The sequence below is a fragment of the Scyliorhinus canicula genome, chromosome 14 (assembly GCF_902713615.1).
Source record: "Scyliorhinus canicula chromosome 14, sScyCan1.1, whole genome shotgun sequence".
NCBI classification, from domain to species: domain Eukaryota; kingdom Metazoa; phylum Chordata; class Chondrichthyes; order Carcharhiniformes; family Scyliorhinidae; genus Scyliorhinus; species Scyliorhinus canicula.
This window is the reverse complement of record NC_052159.1, coordinates 28,552,859-28,576,675: the sequence shown is the minus strand read 5'-3', so window position 1 is coordinate 28,576,675 and position 23,817 is coordinate 28,552,859. Positions and strand designations below refer to the sequence as shown.

At 48.4% G+C, this 23,817-nt stretch overlaps 1 protein-coding gene across 3 annotated transcripts in view; it reads left to right on the top strand.

Annotated features, from left to right (window-relative positions):
• Nucleotides 1–2,415: 2,415 nt before the first annotated feature.
• The window catches only part of dnajb13 (DnaJ heat shock protein family (Hsp40) member B13), a 134,610-nt gene continuing 113,208 nt past the window's right edge, over nt 2,416–23,817 (top strand). For 2 of the 3 annotated variants that reach the window (XM_038818935.1, XM_038818934.1), the window contains exons 1-3: nt 2,416–2,581; nt 17,850–17,953; nt 20,379–20,540. In XM_038818935.1, the coding sequence (XP_038674863.1) occupies nt 2,514–2,581; nt 17,850–17,953; nt 20,379–20,540 (334 nt within the window). In that variant the 5' untranslated portion in view covers nt 2,416–2,513. The remainder of the gene's footprint in view (nt 2,582–17,849; nt 17,954–20,378; nt 20,541–23,817) is intronic. The other variant, XM_038818936.1, reaches the window with a different exon arrangement.

The window sequence follows — 23,817 nt, the reverse complement described above, 5'->3', positions numbered from 1 at the left end:
GATGCTGCAAAGATATCTGTTAAGGCCCCAGCTATTTCCTCTCTCACTTCCCTCAGTAACCTGGGATAGATCCCATCCGGACCTGGGGACTTAGAATACCCAACACATCATCCCTCCTTATGCCGACTTGACCTAGAGTAATCAAACATCTATCCCTAACCTCAACATCCGTCATGTCCCTCTCCTCGGTGAATACAGATGCAAAGTACTCGTTAAGAATCTCACTCATTTTCTCTGACTCCACGCATAATATCCGATTCTTTACTTTTAGAACATAGAACATAGAACAGTACAGCACAGAACAGGCCCTTCGGCCCTCGATGTTGTGCCGAGCAATGATCACCCTACTTAAACCCACGTAACCCGTATACCCGTAACCCAACAATCCCCCCATTAACCTTACACTACGGGCAATTTAGCATGGCCAATCCACCTAACCCGCACATCTTTGGACTGTGGGAGGAAACTGGAGCACCCGGAGGAAACCCACGCACACACGGGGAGGACGTGCAGACTCCACACAGACAGTGATCCAGCCGGGAATCGAACCTGGGACCACTGGAGCTGTGAAGCATTGATGCTAACCACCATGCTACCGTGAGGCCCTTTTCATTTCATTTAATTTCAACTTTGTAACACCCAAATTACATTTTATACAGTTCCATCGTTACATCCCTGGTTTTGTATTCAATACTTCGCCCAATAAAGGAAAGCATTCCATGTGCTTTCTTGACCACCGTATTGACCTGTCCTGCCATCTTCAAGGACCTGTGGACATGCACTCCAAGATCTCTCACTTTCTCAACATTTTCTCAATTATTGTTTAGGATCCCCAAAATATATCTCACATATTTCCAAATTGAATTCCATTTGCCACTTCTCTGCCACTCAAACAAATTAGTGATATCATTCTGGAGTTGACAGTTACCCTCTTCACTATCAACTACAGTTTCTGTGCCATCTGCAAATTTCCCCAATCATGCCTCCCAGATTTAGGTCTAAATCATTCATATATACCTCAACAGCAAAGGCCCCAACACTAACCCTGTGGTACAACACTGGAAACAGTTTATCATAAGCAAAAACGTCCATCCATGTTTTTTTTATTTGTTCATGGGACGCAGGCATCGCAGGATGGGCCAGCATTTATTGCCCATCCCTAATTGCCCTCAAGGGGGCAGTTCGGAGTCACCACATTGCTGTGGGCCTGGAGTCACATGTAGGCCAGACCAGGTAAGGACAGCAGATTTCCTTCCCTAAAGGACATTAGTGAACCAGAAGAGTTTTTACGACAATTAACAATGGTTTCAAGGTCATTAGACTTTGAATGCCAGATTTTTTTATTGAATTCAAATTTCACCATCTTCAGTGTCGGGATCTGAACCTGGATCCCCAGAGCATTACTCTGGGTCTCTGGTTTACTAGTCCAGTGACAATACCATTATGCCACCACCTCCTGTCACTGAGCTAATTTTGGATCCAACCTGCTGCCTTCCCCTGTATCCCATCTCACGTTTCTGATCAGTCTGACATGTACGATCTTTTCAAATACCTCACTGAAATCCACGTAGGCAACATTCACTGCACCACTCTCATCAATCCTCCTCATTGCCTCAAACAATTCTGTTAAGTTAGTACAATACGATTTTCACCGAGATTTTCCAGCATTTTTGCTTTGGTTTCAATATTGTTTACCGCCTCGAAGGACAAGGGCAGCAGACACATAGGAACACCACCACCTGCAAGGTCCCCTCCAAGCCACTCACCATCCTGACTCAGAAATATATTGTCATTCCTTCACTGTTACTGGGTCAAATTCCTGGAACTGTCACTGGGTCAAATTCCGGGAACTGCATCTCCCCACCCTCCCGCAGCACTGAGGGTGTACCTACATAAGATGGACTGCGGTGGTTCAAGAAGCCACCTCACCACCACCTCATCCAGGGCATAAGGGATAGAACATAAATGCTGGCAGAGCCAGCAACACTAGGGGCTGGTTTAGCACAGGGCTAAATCACTGGCTTTGAAAGCAGACCAAGGCAGGCCAGCAGCACGGTTCAATCCCTGAACAGGCACTGGAATGTGGTGACAAGGGGCTTTTCACAGTAACTTCATTTGAAGCCTACTTGTGACAATAAATGATTTTCATTTTCAACACTCACATGCCCTGAAAGAAATAAAGTACCAAAATAATAAAACACACTGATATTTTCGTTTTGCGAAACGTGTTTTAAAAATAAATTACAAATTTATGAAGTCATTTGAAAAACACGGATAGCTGTGTGTTTTTTTTTAAATAAAGGGATAAACTCTTCACCAAACTGCACAGAATAATCCTCCACAAGGACTCCCATTCCCAGAAGACCACGCGCCGGTAACCATGGCGATCGCAGTCGCCTCTGCCGCCATCTTGCGGGTCCGGCGGTTGCCGCAGCAACGGAGTCCCGCAGTGGGGCAGTGAGGAGAGGGAGCCTCCTTTGAGCCTGATACAGCGTGAAGCTGCTGAACAGAAGATGGGTCAGGATTACTACACCCTCCTGGGCATCATTAGGAACGCAACCGATGCGGATGTCAAGAAAGCGTGAGTGATCCTTCCCTGAAACCCGCTCCTTCAATTCAACACAGTCGGGCTAATTTTACCTGCCCAGCTTCCAAATGTAACCCAATGCACCCTGCTGCATTCCCCGTTCTTACAACTTTTATAAGTTTAGTTTTCCCGGGAATAAAAATTAAAATTCTATCCCCTTTCAATATTGAACGATTTGGATCTCCTGTTGCATTTGGTCAGTGTTGACTGGAAGTTATGTTGTTGCTTTGCCCCATATCCTCTAATACCCCCTGGTAATCAAAAATCTAAAAATCCCAGATATACATTTTATCCATGGTCTCACATGGATTGTCCTTCGTAGGACAGAGTTCCAAAGTTCTCTCAAAAGTTCTTTATGTGTAGTTTCCTAATCTCACTCCTTAAAGTTCTGGTTTTACACTATGCTCCCAGACCGAGACACCCCAGCAATGGAAATAGTTTCATTCTATCTATCATACTATCTTAAAAACTTTGACCAGATGTGGTAAGAAAGGTTGAGAAAGTGATTAAAATGAAATATGAGATTGCAAGACTTCCCATATTAATAATCATAGAATGTACAGTGCAGAAAGAGACCATTCAGCCAATTGAGTCTGCACCGGCCCTTGGAAAGAGCACCCTACTTGAGCCCCACGCTCTTTATCTTGAGCCCTTTATCCCCGTAACCCAACCTAACCTTTTTGGACACTAAGGGCAATTTAGAATGGTCACTCCATCCAAACTGCCCATCTTTGCACTGTGGGAGGAAACTAAAGCACCCAGAGGAAACCCACGCACATGGGGAGAACTTCACACAGACTCCACACGGACAGTGACCCAAGCCGGGAATCGAACCTGAGATCCTGGAGCTGTGAAGCAACTGTGCTAACCACTATGCTACCGTGCTGCCCAATAATCTTTATTGCCACAAGTCGGCTTACATTAACGCTGTAATGAGGTTGCTGTGAAACTCCCCTAGTCGCCACAATCCGGCATCTGTTCGGGTACACTGAGGGAGAATTCAGAATGTCCAAATTACCTAACAGCACGTCTTTCGGGACTTATGGGAGGAAACCGTAACATTAGGAGGAAACCCATGCAGACACGGGGAGAACGTGTAGACTCCGCACTTACAATGACCCAAGCCGGGAATCGAACCTGGGACCCTGGCGCTGTGAAGCAACAGTGCTAACCACTGTGCTACAGTGCCGCCCACATAGGTGGAGGTTGCATTGGTTCCTGCAAGAATCTTTGTTTTTTGGGTCTTTATGCCCAATCGCAGGGTACTTTTTGGATTAGCAGGAAGTTATAAGGAGTCTGTGGAATGTCGAAGTTCTGGAAGAAAGGTCAGGGAAAGAAGAGGGCGAGTGAAAGTCCCGCCGGCAAGAGTTGCTGTGAGTCCAACAGGAGGAAAGATGGCGTGGGCTGGTTAGTCAGGTTGAGACTCTGACCAAGATGGTGTCAGGGAGTTTGAAAGGCCAAACATTTAGAGGTACTTCAAAGGAAGCTGAAAGAATGGTTGGAGGAGGCGCTAGCCCAGATAAAGATTGTGTTAATGAAGATGTTGGTTGAGTGATGGAGCTGTTGGCTGAGTTTGGGGCCTTTTCAGGCTATAAACTGAATCTGGGCAGGAGTGAGGTGTTTGTGGTGCTCCCGGGGGACCAAGAGGAGGGAATTGGAAGGCTCCCGTTTAAGAGGGCAGGGAAGAGTTTCAGGTACCTGGGGGTGCAGGTGGCCAGGAGCTCGGGGACTCTTCACAAGCTCAATTTCACCAGGCTTGTGGAGCAGATGGAGGAGGAATTTAAAAGATGGGATATGCTGCCACTGTCGTTGGTGGGGAGGGTGCAGTCCGTCAAAATGACGGTGCTCCCGAGGTTCTTGTTCCTGTTTCAGTGCCTGCCCATCTTCATCCCCAGGGCCTTTTTCAGGAGGATGACTAGTAGCATTTTGAGCTTTGTGTGGGTGCTTGGGACTCCGAGAGTGAAGAGGGTCTTTCTGGAGCGAGGTAGAGATGGGGGGGGGGGGGGAGGGGGCATGGAAAAGGATGGAGATGGCGTCTTGTGGAGGCACGAGCCTGGGGGCCCTGGTAACAGTGCCGTTGCCGCTCCCTCCCACAAGGTATACCACGAGCCCGGTGGTGGCGGCGACCCTAAAAATATGGGGGCAGTGGAGGCGGCACAGGTGGAGGCTCCATTAAGGGGGAATCATCGGTTCGTCCCGGGTAACATCGACGGGGGATTTAGGGAGTGGTACAGGGTGGGCATTAGGAAATTGGGGGACCTGTTTATGGGCGGGAGGTTTGCGAGCCTGGGGGAATTGGAAGAGAAATTCGGGCTCCCCCCAGGGAACACGTTCAGGTACTTGCAGGTAAAGGCGTTTGCTAGGCGGCAGGTGGAGGGATTTCCTTTGCTGCCCTCGCGGGGGGCAAGGGACAGGGTGCTTTCGGGGGTGTGGGTCGGGGATGGGAAGGTGTCTGACATTTATAAGGTAATACAGGAGGGGGAGGAGGCGTCACTGGAGGAGCTGAAGGCTAAGTGGGAAGGGGAATTAGGGGAGCAGATGGAGGACGGGACTTGGGCGGATGCCTTGGAGAGGGTTAACTCTTCCTCTTCATGTGCGAGGCTTAGTCTCATTCAATTTAAGGTGCTGCACCGGGTCCACATGTCCGGGACTCGGATGAGTAGGTTCTTTGGGGGCAAAGATAGGTGTTTCAGGTGTTTGGGGAGTCCTGCGAACCATGCCCATATGTCCTGGGCATGCCCGGCACTGGAGGAATTTTGGCAGGGGGTAGCGAGGACGGTGTCGAGGGTGGTTGGATCCAGGGTCAAACCGGGCTGGGGACTCGCGATCTTTGGGGTTGCGGCGGAGCCGGGAGTGCAGGAGGCGAAAGAGGCCGGTGTTTTGGCCTTTGCGTCCCTAGTAGCCCGGCGGCGGATCTTGCTGCAGTGGAAGGATGCGAGGCCCCCAAGCGTGGAGACCTGGATCAGTGACATGGCGGGGTTTATCAAACTGGAAAGGGTCAAATTTGCCCTGAGAGGATCAGTACAAGGGTTCTATAAACGGTGGCAGCCTTTCTTGGACTTTCTGGCTCAGAGATAGGGAAATGGGTCAGTAGCAGCAGCAACCCGGGGGGGAGGGGGGGGGGAGAGAGGGGGGTGTTATCTATTTGTTCTACGGTTATTCAATTTAATATGTTGTTAATTTAATTTGTTGTTAATTTATTTTGTTGGTCATTGGGGTTGGGGGGGTGGGGGGGGGTTCAGTGTATGAGCTGTTACGGTTCTGGGGATGTTATGACTGTTATTGTTAGAGACCGTGGCTATTTTCATTACTGTTTGTTGTTGTATAAATACAAAATTTTCAATAAAAATTATTTAAAAAAAAAAAGATGTTGGTTGAGGTGCAGGAGCAAGGAGAGACGATGAAGGGGGTGGAGGAGGCAATGTTGCAACACAGCGACTCGTTCACCTTGATGGGCGAGGAGCTGTGGAGGGTGGCGGAGGTCAATAAAGGGCTAAGAGCCAATGTGGAGAACCTGGAGAACAGGTGGAGGAGACAAAATTTGAAGATCGTGGGTCTGCCCAAGGACGTGGAGGGCAGGAGGCCGACTGGGTATTTTGCGAACATGTTCACCATGTTGATGCGAGAGAGGGAAGAGCCCCCCATCTATGAGCTGGACAGGGCACATTGGTCACTCCAGCCAAAGCCTGGAACAAATGAGCCACCAAGGGTGGTCATAGTCTGCTTCCACAGTTACCATGTGAAGGAGAAGGTTTTGAGCTGGGCAAAGCTGAAGTGGGAAGGCATTAGCATAAGTTCCAAGATCTGACGGCGGAGCTGGCGAGAAGACGGGCGGACTTTGGATAGGTGAAGGCGGCATTGTACAGCAGCGGCGTGAGGTTCGGAGTGGTCTACCCTGCGAGCTGAGAGTGACTCACAACTCGAAGGACTTTTATTTTGAGATGGCGGAGGCGTTCATTAAGTCTGAAGAACTGGGACTGAGATGAGAGTTGGGATCTTGACTTTGATGGTGTGGACTGGGAATGTTTTTTCTTTTGAGCTTTTTTCCTGGATTGTTTTTTTCTTCAATGGGGGGGGGGGGGGGGGGGGGGGGGGTTCACATGTGTTCTTGTTTCTTCTCATGGATGTGTTTTTGCTTTGTTTAGAGGACGTTGTCTCCCCACTTTGGTGGTGTGACGGGGGCGGGGGGTATTGGAGTTGGTGGGAGTGTGGGTGTGGGGGGGTTGGAGGGCTTTTGGGCATGAGGGGCAGGGTTGCTGAGAGTGTGATGGGGAGAAAGGGGGCGCTCTGGCAGGGGTCACCATGCTAGCAAACAAGGTTGGCTGATGAACGGGAGTGTGGTGGCTGGAGGGGCTGCAGTCGTTGGAGCCTGGTCGAGCAGGTTTCGATGGACCTGGGAGGTGTGAATGGTGGGGGTAGGGGACCGATACTGGGCCAAGTGTTTGTAAGAGTGCGGTGAATGTATAATCCTTAATTCACACTATATATCATTGTGTCCTTGTGGGCTCTGTCTGTGAGCCATTGCGCGGCTCTGCCCACAGGGGGAGATGAGGAGCTTGTACAGGGCTTCACCCTTGGCTCTGCCCATGGCTCTGCCCATGGCCCCTCCCACTACCGGAAGTATAAAATGCTGCGGTCTTGTGAGTCTGCCCTCAGTTCTTCTGGTCGCAGGCAGGCTCAGTTGTAAGTCTATTAAAGCCACAGTTTACTTCCTCTCGTGTCCCGAGTGAATTAATGGTCACATCAATTTAATAGACTTTAAAAAACCACCATGGAATCAGCCCTCAAACCTCATCGACTAGAACTCGACCCGCAGGCTGCAGAAGCGAAGGAAATCTTTCTACACTGGCTTCGGTGCTTCAAGGCCTACCTGGCTGCGTCGACAACCTCTGCTACTACTGAAGAGCAGAAACTCAGTCTACTGCACTCACTGGTGAGCCATCGCATCTCTACGCAACTCGATAGTACCGACTCGTACACCGAGGCCTTCGCTATACTCGACCGACTATACGTGCGGCCTGTAAATGAAGTCTACGCGCGGCATATTTTCACTACCCGCCGCCAGTGCCCCGCAGAGTCGCTAGAGGACTACCTGCGCGATCTAAAAGCCCTTGCACGGGAATGTAACTTTCAGGCTGTAACTGCCTCCCAGCATATGGAACTCGCTGTCCGTGATGTGTATGTTGCAGGGGTCCGGTCTAACTACGTGCGCCAGCGTCTCCTTGAAAAAGGGGCCCAGAACTTGGAGGACACGGTAACGCTAGCAACCTCAATGGAGGTCGTGTTTCAAAGTTTGAACTCGTTCCCCGCAGACCACGCAACCCCATCGTGGACCCCCCACCAGAGACTGCCCTAGGCCTGCGCCGCGCGGCCACCCACCCACTATGGAGCACCAGTGTGCCATTTTTGCGGTCAGCCCCAACACCCACGGCAGCACTGTCCGGCCCGCAACGCCACCTGCAGCAGCTGCGGTCGATAAGGACATTTTGCTAAGGTATGCCTGTCCAAATCTAAACCATCTAACTCTCCCGCTGTCCAGAGCAATCGCTCCCCCAACTCGCAGGCCCGCAGACCCCGCAATGTTGCAGCGTGTCTGCCGACTCCGCCTCCACCCGACATGTGCGACTCATGGGGGCCTCCATCTTGGCAATCCTCCCTCACGCGGCTGGCCATCTGCGAGTCATGGGGGCCGCCATCTTGGGCATCATCTTCCTCGCCGCCCGCCACGTGCGATCCACGGGGGAGGCCATCTTGGTTGCCATCTTCTTCATCGCCCGCCACGTGCGATCAACGGGTGCTGCCATCTTGGCCATCACCTGATGTTCATCTCGACGACTACGACCTCCGCGGACAGTCATCACGGGGCCACACCAGCACTGCTGATCAAGCCACCGACTACCCGCAACTCAACACAGTCACTTTGGATCAGTCGCAGCCAAAGCACCTCAGGAGCTCGATGATGTCCGTTCAGGTCAACGGATACAAGACACCGTGTCTCTTCGACTCCGGGAGCACCGAGAGCTTTGTGCATCCAGACCTGGTAAGACACTGTTCGCTCCCTATCTTCCCTGCACGGCAAACTATCTCCCTCGCCTCGGGTTCGCACTCGGTTCAAATACAAGGGCGCACCGTTGCGACATTAACAATACAAGGCGCCAGCTACTCTAATTTCCAGTTGTACGTACTCCCAGACCTCTGCGGCCCCCTCCTACTCGGGCTCGATTTTCAATGCAATCTTAGAAGCCTCACACTCAGCTTCGGTGGATCCCTACCTCCTCTCACTATATGCAGCTTAGCGACTCTAAAAATCGACCCCCGTCCACTCTTCGCTAATCTCACTGCTAACTGCAAACCCGTAGCCACTCGCAGCAGGCGGTACAGCCTGCAGGACAGGGTATTTATTAGAGCCGAAGTCCAGCGGCTCCTACGTGAGGGAGTCGTAGCGGCCAGTAATAGCCCCTGGAGAGCTCAGGTGGTGGTCGTCAAGACCGGGGAAAAGTTCCGGATGGTGGTTGATTACAGCCAGACCATTAACCGGTTCACGCACCTCGATGCGTACCCCCTCCCCCGAATTGCAGACATGGTCAACCAGATCGCCTAGTACCGTATATTCTCCACAGTGGATCTGAAGTCTGCATACCACCAGCTCCCAATCCGCCCGGAGGACCGCCACTACACGGTGTTCGAGGCAGATAGCCGCCTTTTCCATTTCTTCTGGGTTCCCTTTGGCGTCACGAATGGGGTTTTGGTGTTCCAACGAGCAATGGACCGAATGGTGGACCAGTACGGGCTGCGGGCCACGTTTCTATACCTGGATAACGTCACCATCTGCGGCCATGACCAGCAGGACCATGACGCCAACCTCAACCGATTTCTCCAAAACGCCCAGAAACTCAATCTCACATACAATAAGGAGAAATGCATTTTCCGCACAACCAGACTAGCCATCCTCGGCTATGTTGTGTAAAACGGAGTCATGGGGCCTGACCCAGACCGTATGCGCCCCCTCTTACAACTCCCTCTCCCTCATTGTTCCAGGGCCCTCAAGAGGTGCCTTGGATTTTTCTCCTATTACGCCCAGTGGGTCCCCCAGTATGCGGACAAAGCCCGCCCACTATCCCCACTGTCAGCCGAGGCCCACCAGGCCTTCAACTGCATCAAGGAAGACATCGCCAAAGCCGCCATGCGGGCGGTGGATGAATCCGTCCCCTTTCAGGTGGAGAGTGACGCCTCAGAGGTCGCTCTCGCCGCCACTCTGAACCAGGCAGGGAGACCAGTAGCTTTCTTCTCCCGAACCCTCTCCGCTTCGGAACTTCGACACTCCTCAGTCGAAAAAGAAGCTCAAGCCATTGTGGAAGCCCTACGGCACGGGAGGCACTACCTCGCAGGTAGGAGATTTACCCTCATCACCGACCAGAGATCGGTTGCCTTCACGTTCGACAACTCGCAGCGGGGCAAAATAAAAAACGCCAAAATCTTGAGGTGGAGGATCGAACTCTCCACCTATAATTATGACATTGTATATTGGCCGGGGAAGGTCAACGAGCCCCCAGATGCCCTGTCCTGCGGCACATGCGCCAGCGCGCAAGACGACCGATTACAGGCTATCCACAATGACCTCTGCCACCCGGGGGTCACCCGGCTCGCCCACTACATCAAAGCCCAAAATCTGCCTTTCTCCACCGAGGAGGTAAAAGCCATCACCAGGGATTGCCCGATCTGCGCGGAGTGCAAACCGCACATCTATAGACCAGACAAGGCCCACCTGGTAAAGGCTTCCCGGCCCTTTGAACGCCTGAGCATCGATTTCAAACGGCCATTCCCCTCGACCAAACGAAATGTGTACTTCCTCAACGTCATAGACGAATTCTCCCATTTTCCGTTTGCCCCATGCCCCGATATGACCTCCCATACAATCATCAGAGCCCTGCACAATGTCTTCACCCTGTTCGGCTTCCCCAGCTACGTACACAGCGACACGGGTTCGTCCTTCATGAGCGACGAGCTGCGTCAGTACCTGCTCGACAAGGGCATCGCCTCGAGCAGGACTACCAGCTATAACCCCAGGGGGAACGGGCAGGTGGAGAGGGAGAATACGATGGTCTGGAAGACCTTCCTACTGACCCTACGGTCCAGGAATCTCCCGACCTCCCACTGGCAGGAGGTCCTTCCCGACGCGCTCCATGCAATTAGGTCCCTCATGTGCACGGCCACTAACCAGATCCCTCACGAGCGATTATTTGTTTTCCCTAGGGCACTACCACGGGGGCTTTGCTCCCATCTTGGTTGAGGACACCGGGCCCGGTTCTCCTCCGGAAGTACGTCCGGACACATAAAACGGACCCACTAATAGAAAGGGTACTACTGCTACACTCAAACCCATACTACGCCTTTATAGAACACCCCGACGGCCGTCAGGACACCGTTTCCCTCCGGGACCTGGCGCGTGCAGGATCCAATCCCACCACCACCACCGCCGAGGTACTCCGCACACTACACCCCACGCCCCCTTCGCCCGTTGCACCGGTCAGGAACGAAGCTCTGAACGAACCACCCCCGGAGTCCACCCTCAGATCGACACCGCCTGTCAGCACACAGCCATCCAAAGAGGCTGCAACCTCAGTGCTCCGCCGATCCCAGCGGACGACTCGGCCACCGGACCGGTTCAATATGTAGACCCGTCACCCTTGCCGGACTTGATTTTTTTACAGGGGGTGAATGTGGTGAATGTATAATCCTTAATTCACACTATATATCTTTGTGTCCTTATGGGCTCTGTCTGTGAGCCGTTGCGCGGCTCTGCCCATAGGGGGGGATGAGGAGCTTGTACAGGGCTTCACCCTTGGCTCTGCCCATGGCTCTGCCCATGGCCCCTCCCACTACCGTAAGTAGAAAATGCTGCGGTCTTGTGAGTCTGCCCTCAGTTCTTCTTGTCGCAGGCAGGCTCAGTTGTAAGTCTATTAAAGCCACAGTTTACTTCCTCTCGTGTCTCGAGTGAATTGATGGTCACATCAAAGAGGAAATTGATTGAGGGATTCTGGAAGGGGTGCGGGTTGATGGTATCAAAAGCATGGGGTCGGTCCGGCCGGATGGGCGGGGCCTGGGCAGTGGTGATGGCGGTACAGGCAGTAAAGATGAACATTTTCCCACGATTTTGGTTCCTGTTTCCGTGCCTGTCGGTCTTTTTGCCTAAGATTTTTTTTTAAGGCGGTGTATAGGCTGATCTCTTTGTTTGTATTGGTGGGGATGGTGGCCAGGAGAAGGAAGGTGATACTGCAGAGGGTTGGTGGGGTGTTGGACCTTCCGAACCTGATGTACTATTATTGGGTGGTGAATGCAGAGAAGGTTCAGGGATGGAATAGGAAGCTGGGTCTTTGTGGGTAAGGATGGAGGCGGGCTCATGTAGGGGGGTTGGGTTGCGGGTGCTGGCAACAGCACCTTTCCTGATGGCTCCAAGGAAGTATTTGGTGAGTCCGGTGGTGATGGCCATACTGAAGATTTGGAGGCAGTTTCGGCAGCATTTTAGGTAGGGAGCGAGGTTGGGGGGATGCCAATCAGGGGAAGTCATGGATTTGAGCTGGGAAGCATGGTTGCGAGGTTGCGGGGATGGGAGGAGAAGTGGATTAGGGAGATGAAGGATTTGCTTTTGGGAGGGCAGTTTGAGAATTTGGAGAAGCTGAATGAGAAGTTTGGATTGGCTTGGGGAGAGTTTCCGGTACATTTAGGTGCTGGACTTTGTGAGGACATTCTCGATAGTGCCCGCCTCTTCGTTGTTGGAGGTGGAGGAGCTGAGGTGGGGGGGGGCGGGGGGGTCGTCATCTCGGCGATCTATGGGAGGATTTTGGAGCAGAAGGGGTCCATGGAGCGGGTTAAGGCTAAGTGGGAAGAAGAGCTGGGTGTGGCGCTAGAGGGGGGATTGTGGTGTGAGGTGCTGCGAAGGATGAATGCCTCGACTTTGTGTGCGAGGCTGGGGTTGATGCAACTGAAGGTGGTAACAGAGCATACCTTACAAAGTGAAGGATGAGCCTGCTGTTTGAGGGGGTGGAGGACAACGATGAACGATGTGGGAGGGGCCCTGCGAACCATGCACATATGTTTTGCACCTGTCCGGCTGGGAAGGTTTTGGAGGGCGGTTTGCAGCACCATTTCGGGGGTTTTACATGTCTATGTGGAGCCTGGTCCCCCGGAAGCCATATTGGGACCGGCTAGTGTTGCAGACTGGTGTTGGGGTAGATGTTTTAGCCTTTGCCTCGCTGATTGCTCTCAGGCTGGTCTTTTTCGGAGGGGAGGTAAGCTTATCCACCCTGTGGCCTTGGTGTGGTGTGGGGACGTGCTGGAGTTCTTAGCCGTGGAGAAAGTGAAATTTCCTCTGAGGGGACAGAGTGATGGATTCTACAAAAGTTGGAGTTTGTTCATTCTGCATTTTGGAGAGTTGGTTACCGTTGACTGCTGAGGGAGGGGTGGAGGGGAGGGAGGGAGGGAGGGAGAGGTATGGGTGGGGGTTTAATGTGTTGGGTGGGTTTGTATTGTTGTAAAATGTAAAAAGTAGAACATTTGGAATAAAAATACTTGAATAAAGTATGAATGCAAGAAAATTATGGTGAACCTTTGTTAAACACTAGTTCACCCTCATCTGATGTTTTGCCCCCAATTCTGCACATTACACTTCTTTAGGATGAATGATGTAGAGATGCCGGCATTGGACTGGGGTGAGCACAGTAAGAAGTCTTACAACACCAGGTTAAAGTCCAACAGGTTTGTTTCGAATCACTAGCTTTCGGAGCACAGCTTTCACCTGTGGAAGGAGCTGTGCTCCAAAAGCTAGTGATTCGGAACAAACCTGTTGGACTTTAATCTGATGTTGTAAGACTTTAGGAAGAATGTGAAGGCTTTAGAGAGGATGCAGAAAAGATTTACGAAAACGTTTCCAGGAATGAGGGAATAAGTATGTGGTTAGCTTGAGAAGCTGGGACTGTTCTCCATGGAGAAGAGAAGGCTGACAGGAGATTTGAGAGAAGTGTTCAAAATCATGAAGGGTTTAGACAAAGCGGAATCTGTTCCCATTGACAGATTGAAAGATGCTGAAGAACCAAATTTAAGTGGAACAGCAAAAGAATTACCAGCGACATGGGGAATAACATTGTTATGCAACTCTTAAAACATAGAACATACAGTGCAGAAGGTGGCCATACGGCCCATCGAGTCTGCACCGACCCACTTAAGCCCTCACTTCCACCCTATCCCAATAACCGCTCCTAACCTTTTTGGTCACTAAGGGCAATTTAGCGTGGCCAATCCATCTAACCTGCACGTCTTTGGACTGTGAGAGGAAACCGGAGCACCCGGAGGAAACCCACGCAGACACGGGGAGAATGTGCAGACTCCGCACAGACAGTGACCCAGTGGGGAATCGAACCTGGAACCTTGGCGCTGTGAAGCCACAGTGCTATCCACTTGTGCTACCGTGGTAGGATCTGGAATGCACTGCCTGACTTTAAAAAGGGAATTGGCTAAGAACCTGAGGAGAAAAGAATGCCGGACTAAAGAGAAAGGAAGTTGAACTCGCTGATTTTCCCTTGCAGAGAGCTGACAGTTATGATGGGCCGAATTGTCTCCTTCTGTGCTGTAACTATTGTATAATTATATGAATTTGCCTTCTAAATCCCATGGAATTTTTGTAATCACTCCTCATAGCTTAACCCTTAAGATCCAGATATAATTTTAGGACAACTACGCTGCACTCCCACCAAGGCCAATTTGTCCTTCCTAAGGTGTATCTCCCAGAACTGCTCACAGTACTTATTCCAATTCTCGTCCCAGGCCTAGTGGGGCACTGATGGAACCATCAATTCACCAGACACGTGCTTTCCGATATGAATATAGGCTTTAATCTACTTACTACAGAGCCAGCCTGTTGCCTGTTGATGAACTCTCAGTGAACTGCAGGCTGACTCTGGACAAGGGTATTTCTACAGCAGCACGAGGGGGAGGAGTCATGGGCAGAGCCAAGGGTGGAGCCCTGTGCAAGCTCCTGAGCATTCCCAGAGCTACTCCCCCTAGTTGTCGGATAACGCTACTGCGCTTACAAAGATATAGTGTGAATTACCATGTTACATTCACCACATGCACTGAGGCAGACTTTTGTCTGTTTCAATAGCTTGTTCGCTTGTCTGTCACCGGGGGTTTATCTCTTAAGGAGTGCCACTCCACATCAAACGTGGCTGACCAGGAGTCTCTTCCGCTCTTACTGGCAGCCATTGGCATGTTTTGAATGATTTGCAGGTTGTAGCACGCAACCTGTTTGACCGCATTATGATCACACCTTCCTTGACCATCAAATCCTCGAATGGGACACAAACCCAGAGCTTCTGGCTCAGAGGCAGGGACACTACCCACTGTACCACAAGTCATCCTACAGTACTGAACTCAACTGGAGGCAGAGCTGCTTATATTGAGGTACTGGAGAGTGAGATTAGAGGTGAGGGCTACCCTTTGCTGAACCCCCTAAAATATTGCAGATTATTGTGATGCGCACTCTATGATGCCACGTCGTTGGTATATTAAACATAACAAAGAAAAAAATGCAAAATTAACAAAAAGAGGAAATTGCATCAGTTTGAAGCTACAGTTCAATTCCCTATCATCCACATAGGATATTGTTAAATAAGGTAAGTGCGCATGGTGTTAATGGTAAGATCCTGGCATGTATAGAGGATTGGCTGGCTTGCAGGAGGCAGAGAGTGGTGATTAGTGGCGTGCTGGGATGGCAGCTGGTGATTAGTGGCGTGCTGGGATCACAACTTTTCACAATATACATTAATGATCTGGAAGAAGGAACTGAAGGCATCGTTGATAAGTTTGCAGATGATACAAAGATCTGTAGAGGGACAGGTAGCATTGAGGAAGCAGGTGGGCTGCAGAAGGACTTGGACAGGCTAGGAGAGTGGGCAAAGAAGTGGCAGATGAAATACAATGTGGAAAAGTGTGAGGTTATGCACTTTGGAAGGAGAAATGGACAGACTATTTTCTAAATGGGGAAATGCTTAGAAATCAGAAGCACAAAGGGACTTGGGTGTCGTTGTTCATAATTCTTTTAAGGTTCAGTCGGCAGTTAGGAAGGCAAATGCAATGTTAGCATTCACGTCGAGAGGGCTAGAATACAAGACCAGGGATGTACTTCTGAGACTATATAAGGCTCTGGCCAGACCCCATTTGGAGTATCGTGAGCAGTATTGGGCCCCATATCAAAGGAAGGATGTTTCCACTTGTAGGAAAAATTAGAAGCTGAGTACACAATTTCAGACTAAAGGGACAATCCTTTAAAATAAAGGTGAGGAGGAATTTCTTCAGCCAGAGGGTGGTGAATCTGTGGAACTCTTTGCTGCAGAAGGCTATGGAGGCCAAATCACTGAGTATCTTTAAGACAGAGATAAGATAGGTCCTTGATTAATAAGGGGATCAAGGGTTATGGGGAGAAGGCGATGAGAAAAATATCAGTCATGATTGAATGGTGGAGCAGACTCGATGGGCTGAGTGGCCTAATTCTGCTCCCATGTCTTATGGTCTTATGGCTTAAGCTGTGACTGTACCCAACGTTTATTAGATTAATTATCTGGGAAAAAACACAAGTACACAGAAGAGTGATTGAAGTTAAGCTTGATTTAGGCCTGATTTCCGAATGGGAATGCGAACATTGAAGTGCAAAACTGAATGTTAGACGGGTCTGGCAACAGGGTTGTCAGGTAATTTTGATTCTTGACAGTTTTCTGGTACATTTTCCAATATTTTTCAATCTACTGCGATTCTGCATTAGAAACCTGTGGCAGTTGACTAGAGGTACTGTACTACGGTACCTAGCAATGCCGAGGCACCATTGGTGGAGAAGGCTCGCTGCTCATTGGCCCAATGGTATTAACACTAGTCACCCATTGGTTAGGATTGTAAGGTAGCTCTGCCCAGTAAGGTGGGGTATAAGAGCCCGTGTATCCCTCACAGCTTCCTTTCTGTACCTGAGCTGCTGGGGGAAACATCTTGTCTATTAAAGCCTTCAGTTCGGACTACAACCTCGTTTCTGTGGTCATTGATAGTGCATCAAAACCAAAAATGACACGCCATAAATCTCCACCTCTGGACTCTGAACCACCCTTGCCTTCAGTACATCTGACGTCAGCAAACTCCTGCCAAAATCCCCTAAGCTTCGGGCATGCCCAAAACATATGGACATGATTTGCAGGTCCACCTGCACACCGCCCACACCTATCCTCCACCCTTTCAAAGAACCTGCTCACCCAGGCCACAGTCATCTATGCCCTGTGGACCACCTTAAATTGTATCAGGCTAAGCCTGGCAAACAACGAGGACGCATTGACTCTCCTCAGGGCTCCTCCCATAACCCAGCCTCCAACTCCAAACCCAACCCAACTCTTACTCCCACCTCCGCTTCACCTCCTCTATCGGGGCTCCACCCAGTCCATCAGCTCCTTATAAATCTTTGATACCTTCCCCTCCCCCACTCCCATTTTCGACACTACCTGATCCTGTATCCCCTGGGGTGGTAGGTGCGGGAAAGTCGAAACCTGCCTCCGCACAAAGTCCCTCACCTGCAAGTAGCGCAACCCATTCCCACCAGGCAACCCAAACTCCTCCTCCAACTCTTCCAAACACGGAAAGCCGCCGTCGATAAACAAATCCCCAAACCGCTTGATCTCTTCCCACTGCCCCCCCCCCCCCCCCCCCCCCCCCCCCCCTCCAACCCAGCTCCCCTAGAACAAACTGGTGATTGCCACATATCGGTGCCCACATTACTTTTATATGTCATTGGTCAGGCCACTGGGCTTTACCTTTCATAGAAATCAAACTGAATCATGATGACAAAACGCCGATAAAAGTTCAGAGATCGAATTTCATAAAATGTAATTAAACATATTTAGTCGTCTTGAAGCAGTGGCCTTAGTTGCAAGTCTATATTTTCAGATGAAGGATCATTGACCTCAAGTGTTAACGGTCTCTCTCTCTCTCTCTCCACATATGCTGAATATTTCCAACATTTTCTGTTTTTATTACCTGGGAATATGTTTCAGTAGTAATTTGTGCTGTTGAATTTTTTGAAATTGTGCCAGATTTTTGGAAACCTTTGTAAGTGCTGCAGGGTGGCATGTATGAGAATGGGCCGTGCGTTTTTTCATTAAACCATCAGGGAAATAAATGGAAAGGGAGAAGAATTTTATTGCTTTATACTGAGGATGTATACCTGCCATTGTAGGTACCGTAAATTGGCCCTGAAGTACCATCCAGACAAAAGTGAGGATCCATGTGCAGATGAAAAATTCCTACAAATTGCAGAAGCTTATGATGTGCTAAGTGATTGTGAGTATTTCAATCTTTCTAATTAGGAGCTGGAAAAATGAATGTTATACCTTGATTGGCCTTGATGCATTCAGATGTTGGAATTATTTGGTTTTAAATGAAAATACAAATTATTGTAGTTTTGTAATGCCCTTATTTGTAAAATCTGAATATTGATTTCATTAATATCTCCCAATACTTGGATTATTAAAATCCTGATGATAGCAAGTTTACACTCAAAAGCCACAAAAACCTTGTGGGGCAGTGTCAGTGTTGTGAAAGGCAAGCATTGTTCCTTCACTGCTGACTGATGAATCTGGGCAAATAGGTAGATTCAAAGGACCAACAAATTCAAAATACTATAGCATGCTTGAAGGCACGAGAGCAAAGTGGTTAGCTCTGTTGCTTCACAGCGCACGTTCTCCCCGTGTCTGCGTGCGTTTCCTCCAGGTGCTCCCTTTTTCTCCCACAAGTCCCAAAAGACGTGCTGTTAGGTGAACTGGGCATTCTGAATTCTCCTTCAGTGTACCCGAACAGGCGCCGTAGTGTGGCGACTATGGGCTTTTCACAGTAACTTCATTGCAGTGTTAATGTAAGCCTACTTGTGACAATAAAGATACTGAAATCCAGTTCATGTTAAACTCCATTAATTACCTTCTCCTTCTGCTGGCATCTTACAACTTGATTATCTCTCATTAATACACTCTTAACACTCTACTTAAATCCTCTGAGGACACAGATATTGTGGATACATTTATCTGCTTTGTTCTATAGGTTCCGATGACACTAAGATGAGTGGTAAAACGAAAAGTGCAGAGGATACTGGAAGTCTGCAGAGGGATTTGGATAGGTTAAGTCAATGGGCTAGGGTCTGGCAGATGGAATACAATGTTGACAAATGTGAGGTTATCCATTTTGGTAGGAATAACAGCAAACGGGATTATTATTTAAACGATAAAATATTAAAGCATGCCGCTGTGCAGAGAGACCTGGGTGTGCTAGTGCATGAGTCACAGAAAGTTGGTTTACAGGTGCAACAGGTGATTAAGAAGGCAAATGGAATTTTGTCCTTCATTGCTAGAGGGATGGAGTTTAAGACTAGGGAGGTTATGCTGCAATTGTATAAGGTGTTAGTGAGGCCACACCTGGAGTATTGTGTTCAGTTTTGGTCTCCTTACTTGAGAAAGGACATACTGGCACCGGAGGGTGTGCAGAGGAGATTCACTAGGTTAATCCCAGAGCTGAAGGGGTTGGATTAAGAGGAGAGGTTGAGTAGACTGGGACTGTACTCGTTGGAATTTAGAAGGATGAGGGGGGATCTTATAGAAACATTTAAAATTATGAAGGGAATACATAGGATAGATGCGGGCAGGTTGTTTCCACTGGCGGGTGAAAGCAGAACTAGGGGACATAGCCTCAAAATAAGGGGAAGTAGATTTAGGACTGAGTTTAGGAGGAACTTCTTCACCCAAAGGGTTGTGAATCTATGGAATTCCTTGCCCAGTGAAGCAGTTGAGGCTCCTTCATTAAATGTTTTTAAGATAAAGATAGATAGTTTTTTGAAGAATAAAAGGATTAAGGGTTCTGGTGTGCGGGCCGGAAAGTGGAGCTGAGTCCACAAAAGATCAGCCATGGTCTCATTGAATGGCGGAGCAGGCTCGAGGGGCCAGATGGCTTAATCCTGCTCCTAGTTCTTATGTTCTTATGTTCAGGCCAAATTTCTCAGCATTGAACTCCTGTTTCGGCCAAACGCATTCCTTTACCTTTGTTCAGCAAAATCTCACTCATTCAGCCTCTGACAACAATAGCAGCGTCCCGTTAAATGTGAGGGAAACAGAAACAGTGAACCTTTTCAAAAAAAAATGTAGAGTACCTTACTATTTTTTTCCAATTAAGGGGTAATTTATTTTTTTAGCATGGCCAATCGACCTACCCTGCACGTCTTTTTCAGTCAGGGGGTTGCATCAGGGGCCCCAGAGATTTAAAAATTATGTCCCGATCTCTCACTGCACTGAGGAGTTCTGGAGAGCGTTCGATAGCTCTGTGTTTCTCGGCGCTGCAAATGCTGGGAAGTACACGGCTAAACGTGCTCGCTATGAGACTTTGTTTCCATTTAGTTAAATCGCACCGACAATCGTCAAAAACATAAAATTCTGAAGTACCCTGCTTGATGCCTAAATGTCTTTGGCAAATGATAACCTTGTTAGCTACAAGCATTATACTAGTGACAATACATTTGTATAGTACATTTGCAGAAACACCAGCACCTATGACAAATTCTACTAAATAAATATCTCTTTCCCAATCTATCATATGGAGTATCTTATTGGGTCTTCCAAATAACTTTATTGTAATTTTGTTAGGATTGAGCAGTTTAACATTTTAGTGAAGTTTAGAAATTCAGATAAATTGATGTGTGAGAAATTCTCAATTTTATTTTTTTCAGTAAGAAAGAAAGCAACATATGACAAATTTGGTGAGGAGGGATTGAAGGGCGGCATTCCCATTGAATTTGGTGATACTGGCGCTTGGACAACTGGATATACTTTTCATGGAAATGCCAACAAAATCTTCAGGGACTTCTTTGGTGGAGATAACCCATATGCAGGTACTTCAGTTAGATTTTAAAATAATCCCGGAGGTGGAGGACAAATGTGAATGGTGCCAGAGGGGCCCGGCCAACCACATCTACATATTTTGGGCTTGCCCCAAGCTTGCTGGGTTCTGGACAGCCTTCTCCAAGGCAATGTCCAAGGTTGTGGGGGTGAGGGTGAAGCCAGCCCAATAGTGGCAATCTTCGGGGTATCAGAGCAGCCAGAGCTACACATGGGGAAGGGGGCCAACGCCCTTGCTTTCGCTTCCCCAATCGCACGCCGGAGAATCCTGCTCGGCTGGCGATCAGCAGCACCACCCAAAGCTGCAGACTGGCTCGTTGACCTCTTTGAATTTCTCCACCTGGAGAAGATTAAGTACACCATCCGAGGGTCAGAGGAAGGCTTCCTGGGTACTTGGGGGCAGTTCGTCGGCCTGTTCCGAAACCTGTTCAAAGCCAGCAATGAGGAGTAAGCCAGGGAAAAAAAAAAGATGAAGCACCAAAGGACTGCGCAACCCGGGGGTGGGGGGATGGGGAAACCACGAGAGAAGAGGAAGGGTGCTGAAACCAATGGGGGAGGGGGAGGAGGAAGGAGAGGATATCATAGACCGATCCAGAGGGCAGCAAAATATACTACAGTTAGTCAAATGAAGGACAAAACAAACCTCTCTGTAAAATAAAGCAAATTAGCGCAGGTAAGAAAAATGTAATGTACATAAGGAACAACTGTTTATAAATGAGAAAAGCCAATAAAAAGATTTTCAAAAAAAAGATTTAAAAATAACAATGTGGCAAGTAATGTTAACACAGAAATGACATTGTTCATGAGATGACTGGATCATGAATGAACTGCTTGTCTGCATGCCAACTAGAAACGTATGCCAGTTAATGACAGTTTGTAAAAGTACATACTATCAAATAATGCCACAATATATCCTGTTTCGCTCAAAGAACTTTTTCATGTACAGCAGTTCATGACCTCAGAACGTTTCACCTGGATAGCCCATATTTTGTTTTTGAAAATAAAAGTAGGCTTATCCAGTGTTTCCTCATAACCTTGACACATGTGGCTGCCTCGAGTGCTTGAATGTCTTCATTGTATCTCAGCAACCAGAACTGCATGCAGTATTCTTTTAAAAAATAAATTTAGAGTACCAAATTACTTTTTCCAATTAAGGGACAATTTAGCGTGGCCAATCCTGCACATCTTTGTGTTGTGGGGGTGAAACGTAGACATGGGGAGAATGTGCAATCTCCACACAGACAGTGGCCCGGGGCTGGAATTGAGCACAGCGCTAACCATTGCACCTGCATGCAGTATTCAACCTTGAATCTGAACAGAGTACAGTGCAGTTTTGATCACAAATTTTCTTCACTTGTATTGTATCATTTTGCCTGTCAAAAGCTAGATACCAAGCAGAATAAAATATATTTATTTATTTTGAAAATATTTTTATTAGACTTTTAACATTGTAGGTCGGGGGGGAGGGGGGGGGGGGGTTGGCAATGGCTGGGTAATCTGTCCCTCTGTTAAGTCCATAACTCGCAGTATGCATCCTGTACAGTGCAACTAGAACAAGTAAACTAAGATATATATGCTTTTCTGGACAATTGCTTCGCAGTTTCATAACAATTTGTTTTGAGTGTAGACGCTCCTGGTACATTACATTAAATTATTTCTCAAGTTCTTTACTCACCTTACTCCAAAATCCCTAGTGAGTGGAACACTGAATACTCAAAGAGGTTACCTAGACATCAATTTTGCTTACTCCTTTGAAGATCTTTGGAACATTTGGGCAATCAAAATGCTAATTTTTTTAGCTAAACAATGTGTTAATCACTAGATGTTGCTGACTCTCAAAAATTCTCTTTCCCCTGCCCACAGGAGACTGGTCAGGGCTAGAAATTACAACTCCCTTCCGCCAAACCAATTATTATATTTCAATTTATTTATATTATATTTCAAACCAACAGTATCACCCTTCAATATTAACTGCTATCTGAAGACATTACTTAATTCATAGTCTGCAGTCATTATCCATCTTCCATTTGGAACTTTAGCAATACAATCTTCCAATTTGAACCTAACTATTTAAAATGAGTGTTAGCCGTGGCTTAGTTGGTCGCACTCGCGCCTCTGAGTCAGAAGACTAGGTTCAAGTCCCACTCTATGTTTCTTCTAAGCTGTGTAGCACCCTGGATGTTGCCGCACCGGTTGAATATAAAGTGGCCCTTTTAAGTCACTGCATCTGTGTGACCATGCAAAACAATTAAATTCCATGGGCTTAAGTGAATAGACCACACAAAACAAGGAACAGTGCTAACCGTTGTGCTACCGTGCTGCCCATAGAAATAATTGCATTTACATAGTGCCTTTCATGATGACAGGACATCCCAAAGCACTTTTACAGCAATTAAGTACTTTGGTGCCATATTTGGTGCCATAGCTGCAGGACAGAAGCGCATCAGGAATTGGCTTCGTGGAGCTACCTAGTAGACAGAGGTTACAACTATATTGTGACGGTTAACACAGTAAAGCAAATGTTGACATGGTAATTTTCAATTGTAAATGGGTAATGTTAGATAATCATGGACTGTGTCTTCAAATATCATTTGGGTTCAGGCTTGTCAAATCAGACACAATCCGAGAGAATGGAGAATTTGGTGCTCAGCCAAAACTCCATTCACTGCAGCGGGACTGGGGAGTTCCGCCGGCGTGAACAGACTCAGAATTCCAGCCTAAATATATACAAACTTAAAAAAAACCACTTTAAACATTAATGATAACACATTTCATGTAGACCACCAAAGCACGAAATTCAGCACCGGAGTAAGAGAAAATTGCATAGGAGTCCATTAGGGCTGGTTTAGCTCACTGGGCTAAATCGCTGGCTTTTAAAGCAGACCAAGCAGGCCAGCAGCACGGTTTGATTCCTGTACCAGCCTCCCCGGACAGGCGCCGGAATGTGGCGACTAGGGGTTTTTCACAGTAACTTCATTGAAGCGTACTCGTGACAGTAAGCGATTTTCATTTCATTAGGGCGGCTCAGTAGCGCAGTGGTTAGCACTGTTACTTCACAGCGCCAGGGTCCCAGGTTTGATTCCCGGCTTGGGTCACTGTCTGTGTGGAATCTACACGTTCTCCCTGTGTCTGCGTGGGTTCCCTGTGGGTGCTCCAGTTTCCTCCCATAAGTCCTGAAAGACGTGCTGTTAGGTACTTTGGACATTCTGAATTCTCCCTCAGTGTAATCGAACAGGCGCCGGAGAGTGGCGACTAGGGGATTTTCATAGC